Source organism: Dioscorea cayenensis, chromosome 10 (assembly GCF_009730915.1).
Source record: "Dioscorea cayenensis subsp. rotundata cultivar TDr96_F1 chromosome 10, TDr96_F1_v2_PseudoChromosome.rev07_lg8_w22 25.fasta, whole genome shotgun sequence".
NCBI classification, from domain to species: Eukaryota; Viridiplantae; Streptophyta; class Magnoliopsida; order Dioscoreales; family Dioscoreaceae; genus Dioscorea; species Dioscorea cayenensis.
The window spans coordinates 7,577,377-7,583,833 of NC_052480.1; the positions used below are offsets into that span (position 1 = coordinate 7,577,377).

At 37.4% G+C, this 6,457-nt stretch overlaps 1 protein-coding gene across 1 annotated transcript; it reads right to left on the minus strand.

The window, feature by feature from the left end:
• Positions 1–3,051: 3,051 nt before the first annotated feature.
• Positions 3,052–5,056, minus strand: LOC120270919 (L-type lectin-domain containing receptor kinase IX.1-like). The gene is given in 4 exon segments (XM_039277999.1): positions 3,052–3,911; positions 3,913–4,269; positions 4,271–4,372; positions 4,374–5,056. Coding segments are annotated over 4 exon segments (1,995 nt in total). The 5' UTR covers positions 5,052–5,056; the 3' UTR covers positions 3,052–3,053.
• Between the last annotated feature and the right edge of the window lie 1,401 nt (positions 5,057–6,457).

A 6,457-nucleotide genomic window follows, 5' to 3' on the forward strand; every position in this document is an offset into this window, starting at 1 on the left:
GAGAATAAACTCAATACCAACTATTATGATCATTAGGTTAGCAATCCAGAATGGGTTATCACTGGATGCACAATTGATGTTAAATGGGGAGTTGAGAAAAGATGATGGTGGAAAACGTGCAGATGAAAGTAAGCATAGGAGTTTAGTTAGCAATCTATTGTATCTAACTATAATCTGACCAAATATTACGCTTGTAAATAGTTTACTATCATGATTCATGCATAAACCAAGTCATTGTCATTATGGAGAAACAAAAAAAGAGTTAAGGTATATGCAAGGCACCATGAAATATGGGATTAGATATTATAGCCTGTATGGATAACAGAGAAGACACATGTGGATCTATTTCATGCTTGATTCAAGAGCATTTTCATGGGATACAAAGAAACAACAATTTTTTGCTTAATCAGTGAAATTTATTTCAATTGCATTGATAACTTCTCAAGCATTCGGATTAAGAAGAATGTTTGAGGATTTGGAAGAAAAGCGAGAACCTACTATTGAGTCTTACTGTGATAACAAATTAGTATTTGCACTAGCAGAAAAAAAACATATATTGCCATTAAGCACTACTAGTTTTACAAGAAATGCAGTTTGAGAAAAATATTATTTTGAAGTTTTGCGAATCAAAAGAGCTGGTGGCAAACATCTTTATCAAAAATCAGCTAAAGGAGAAATTTTAGTTGCTAAGAGAGCAATGTATATTGTAGAGATTGAACATTAAGGAGAATGTAGTAGTAATGTGCTATGATGTTCAATTGTCATTATCTTTAGTGTTAAGGTTATTTTAGTAATTGTATAGTTTGAAGATAAGGTCGAAACATTGGATCTCTTTCTTGCCAAATGAGATGTTGAGGGGAACATCTCACCAACTTTACTCATCTTCAATGCAATGACTGGTGGCGGAGGGCCCTCTACATCCATTCCACCATCTCTCTCCAAGGCGTCTCAGCCGGCAATTAAATCATGGTCTAAGGTGGTTGGTGGTGGAAATCATGGAGACTATCCTGATTCACACCCGGTTTTGCAGTGAGATACCATCCAAAAATTTGAAACCTCCATCAAGATACATTTTGTTTGGATGAAGAATTTCAAAACTGAGTTCAAGCTAGAATGAACACCCTTTTTGGCAAGTTTCTAGGGAAATCTCAGCCACTTGATTAGGTCTGGGAAACACTGTCCAAGCTTTGGAATGGCTTGGGTACTTTTAGCATAGTTGACATGGCGAACGGATTTTACTTTATCAAATGTCAATCATTAGGGATGGCGGACCCACTCAGGTGGGATGGTCCATGGACAATAGCTGGTATGGTGCTTCAATTGACTCCTTGCTGAGAGGGTTTCCAATCGGTGTTTGAGAAGTTAGAATGGAGGTGATTTGGATCCAATTACACTATTTTCCTATGGAGTATTGAGATGAGAAGGTGTTGGAACACATCAAACTTCAATTTGACCAGATACTTAAGATCGATGAGCATACACTAAGTGTTTCGGGAGCCAAATTCACTCGACTTTGCATAGAAATCGACCTTTCCAAACCTTTGAAACAAGGAATCTAGGTTAGGCCAGGTGCTTTATGAAAAACTCCCAGTCTTTTGCTATAAGTGTGGCCGAGTTGGCCATGGAGCAGCTCAATGTGGGTCTATTCTTGCCAACTTAGCAAGTGGAGAGGCAGATTGTGAGTAAATGGCCATTGATGGTCACATTTTGGCAATGCATACCACATGCAGTGATGGGATTAAGCAGTCCACGGTGGAGTTAAATCGAGAGACCAAGGGGGTGCCGACGGACCTTGATGACAATTTTAGACCTTGGATAGTAGTTCATCGCAAGCATAGGCGTGGTTATGGTTGGTTTCCGGCAACTCAATCTCATTAGGGTGACAATGATTCTCCAATCGACACGTCAATTCCACAAAACTCTGATGTGCGATACCTCAATGTTATTGGGAGGACACGTGTTGATGGGTCAGCACAATAGGAGACAGCCATTGGGATGTCTCAAGATCAAGCAATGGAACTTGCTTGAAATGGCGATGATGATGTAATGCTCAAATGCTGAGGCTTGGAGAAAGCTTATGGCATTCATGACAAGGATTCAAAAAGGTTGGTTTTGAGTTCCAAGGAGAAGACTTCTCACTTGCCTATGTCTATTGAGCTACCCATGACTTCCAAGAACACACAACAAAAGTCCAATCATTGTTCTTCAGTCTCTTCATCCTCTTCGTCCATACTGCAACATGATGAGGCTTTCTTTTTCAAACCTTCTGAGTCAACCATTGTTCTAGCCTTACTCTCATCTTTGTTCTCATATCACAATAGAGGGCTTTCAGCTCATCAAGCAAGTACCTTAGACCAGGGATCCCATGCGATGCTTGTGGCCAAATTGGTGGATGCTCTACAATCGGCATCAAAGAGGTTGAACCTATGTTGGCTAACCTAGATGATGATGATCCAGGAGGTATCGTAGGTGAATTTGATGACATGGAGGATAGTGATGATGCTTTAACACTAGGCCAACACCAGAGAGAGATTAAGTTGGTTGCTTTAGCTTGGAGGGAAAATGTCAATTTAGGGACTAAGCCAAAAAAGGGTGGAAGAATTTTTTCTCGCTCTTATTCTCCAATACGAAGACGACATGGAGATTGCAAAACTTCGTTACAATATCAAACTTCTTTTAAATTAGTTTATTTAATCTCATTTGTAGCTTTCTGACGCAAAGAAGTTCTGCCTCCTTTTCTTGCTTGTGTTCTTTTTTGTATCTTAGCTGATTTCAGCTCATTTTACCAAAAGAAAAAGGAAAAAGAGTTTATCAACACTCTCTCTCTCTCTCTCTCTCTCTCTCTCTCTCTCTCTCTCTCCATTAGTTGAAAGGCCCATTTTTTGAATGGTGTGTAAATGAAGGTTTTGCTTTAGAGAAAGACTGCCTTACATATATTATGTTCAAATTGGATGTGCAAGACAAAATCATGTCTATATACAACATAACAATCAATCAAGAAAACAGAATATTTTCTCACGTATGGAAACAGCTACCAAATCCTCCAAAAAGAATTATCTACCAGAAACAATACTAGTACAAGTAATGGAAAGGGTATTAGCATGAGAAGAATCAACAGCCAAAGCAACCCCAACATTGGGAAACACTGGCATAGGCCTCTTCTTAGGAATCTCTGGCACAAGCCCTTGAAACCCAAGAGCCAAGACCACCTCCCTCATTGTAGGCCTTTTCTCATAGTCAGGATGGACACACCATAACCCCACAACAATCAACCTCTTCATCTCCTTCATCTCAAATTCACTTCCCAAACTCCTATCCACTCCCTCCAAAACCCTCCCTTCCCCATTCAACCTCCAAACCCAGTCCACCAATGAAACCTCATCTTCTTCATTGTTATGCTCCACTGCTCTTCTCCCACAAGCTATCTCCAATGCCACAACTCCAAAGCTATACACATCCGACTCCTTGCTTGCCTTATTAGTAATGAAGCACTCTGGTGCCAAGTACCCCCATGTCCCTGCCACCGTTGTCGTCTGCAGTCCTCGTTCATGATCACCCAATCGAGCTAGACATAAATCTCCAAGCCTAGCATTGAACTCAGAATCCAACATTACATTACTTGACTTGATATCTCTATGCACTACACACTGCTCCCATTCTTCATGCAGATATAGCAACGCAGATGCCAAACCTATACTTATTTTGTACCTGACTTGCCATGGCAGGCAGCTCTTGTTAGAAAAAAGATGTGTGTCAAGGCTACCTTTCGACATGAACTCATAGACAAGGAGGAATTCTCCTCTTCCATGGCTCCAACCCATAAGTTGAACCAGATTTTGGTGTCTCAACTTGCTTATTATTGTAACTTCTGATACATATTCTTTCCTCCCTTGTTTTGATCTTTTTGAGATGTTTTTTTACTGCAACTTCCATGTTTAAAGAAGTTAAGAAACCTTTGTACACTTCACCGAACCCTCCTTGTCCTAGCTTTCCTTCCTCAGAGAAGTTGTTTGTTGCTAAAGCTAGTTCTTTGTAGTTGAATCTCTTTGGTCCTGTCCCTCTTGTGAAGTACTCATGCATAGATTCATCCTCAAGATCATTCTCTTCTTCTTCTTCATCTTCATCTTCTTCCGTATTGGCTTTATGACATCTGCTTCTATAACAGCTATAGCAAAGATAAATGAACAAGAGTAAAAGGACTCCTGCAGCTATTTCAAGACCAATTTGCCATGACTTCTTTGACTTTACAATATTTTCATAATTATTTTTCATCATTCAAGCTCGAAGTAAAGTTCCACATGGTTACCTTCTGGACAACAACGGCATTACCAGTGGAGGCCGAGAAGCCGACCACCACCTTCTCTGGCAAAAATCTCTTTCAAATCAACCTTATATGAAAGGTTAAGTGAGCCAGTGTCTACTGGCACTTGAGGATCCTTCAAGTGAACACTTAAAGTTTTGGAGCTCTCCAAATATGAAACAGTGGCAGCTAAAGTATCGCCACTAGTCATTGTGTTGCTCCAAGTTTTGTTAACCTTGGAGACAATAGAATTCACATTAATACCAACATGGTTGTTGCTTGGATCCCATTGATTCTTGTAAGTGTCAAACTCCACAGCAAGCATGTGATTTGAAGGATCTCCATCAATGGTTTCGTTGAAGAGACCGAGGTATCCACCGGCAAAGTTGTTCGGCACTTCGGAGTTCTCCGCCGATAAGAAAAAGGCAAAACCTCCGGAAGATGTGTTGTAGTTATTGCTAGTGAATAAAATGGAGAACTGAAAGTAGGTGGTGAAGTTGGTGGTAGAATTGGTGGAAGTTTTATAGAGTTGGATGAGGTCCGAGTACTGAGCTCTGCCAGTGCCGTTGAACACGTTGTTGCTGCCGAACTCGCTGCTAGTTAGCCTTATAGAGCTTTCAGAAATGGTGGTACCGTTGGAGATGATGATGGATTTATCATTGGGTGAGAAAGAGGTGAAGGAGAAGGTGGTGCAAGAGATGAGAGGGAGGAGGATGATGAATAGAATACAAGGTGTTAGTTTTCTTGCCATTTTAATGGGAGGCGAGGAAGAGGTTTTTTTAACATTAATTTTTTTTTATGATATGAAGTTGTTAGGATTATTATTATTATTATTATATATATAAATATATAATTTGTCTCTTTTTGTTTTTAGTTTGGTCAAAATGTACAAGTCTTATGTATTGACTGAGCTTCCCAAACTAAGTGGTTGTGGAAATTGGACTTTGAATAATTCTTTGTTAAGATATTTAGCAAGGAGAAATACGGACGTGTAGAATTAAGGAGCAAGAGATTGGTCGCAGGAGGGATGATGACTCTTCTCAAGTATTATTATTATTATTTTTTTTTTTTTTTACATGTGGCTTAATTATTCTCTTGTTATATACTTTGATTTATCTATGAATTTCAATGTGGTTTATCTAATTTTTAATTTAAATATAAAATAGTAATAAAAAATTAAATTTTTGAGAAGAATAATTACATAAAGATAAATAATACTAATTAAAACTAAAAAATGATAAACATAACTTAAAATTATTTAAAAAAATAGTTTATTGAGTTTATGAATACTAATTAATTACTAGTGAAAAGAAATAATAATTAGAACAAAACTATGATATGGACATAAGGATAGAAGCGATGTACAAAAGAATTCTTAAAAAAACCATGGAATTTTAACATAAAATCTCGTGCAAAGACTTATTGGAAAGAAATCTAAAAAGTAGATCAAAAAGAAAATGGTTGATTTGTGATTTAAAAATAAATTGGGATATAAACTTTTTGGGTTAGTTTGAAATTTTATAGGGGTTGACAAGCATTGGATAGTCCAATGGGACATTATCCGCATAGTCGAAATATTATATGATACTATTTATCTCTTGTTTACTATGGTCCAATGTGAGAGGAGTCAAATTCTCCATCTTTCAAAAATCGCAAAGTAGTGAGAATTTATTATTGTGAGGTTATAATTCCTGGTATATCATTTTGTGTGTATCTGACATGCCGCCATTGTTCCGCATGTTAGCCCACCTGACATAGTAAATCCTTAAAAAAGTTGTTGGGGAGCAATGATTGTTGCTTTTGCCAAAACAAAAATTATAAATTAATAAATAATTTATCTTAAATATAATCTTATTAAATAGAGATTAATATAATAAATAATTGATATATTGTAAATATATAAGTTATGTGCTAACAAAGTTCATAGCATGAGTAAATTTTTTGATAGGGTACCAAATTATGACTCGTTTTTATTTTGGGGTCCAGATTTCAATTTGAATGAAAATGGTTACCCAATTTTAATTTTGTTTCACTAGATGGTCACCCGAGAGATTTTGACCTATTTTTGATGATCTGATGTTATAAATTTCTATTAACATCTGAAATGAAATTACCAATTGGGCGGACAATATGCTATGCATATGTTGACAGAGAATT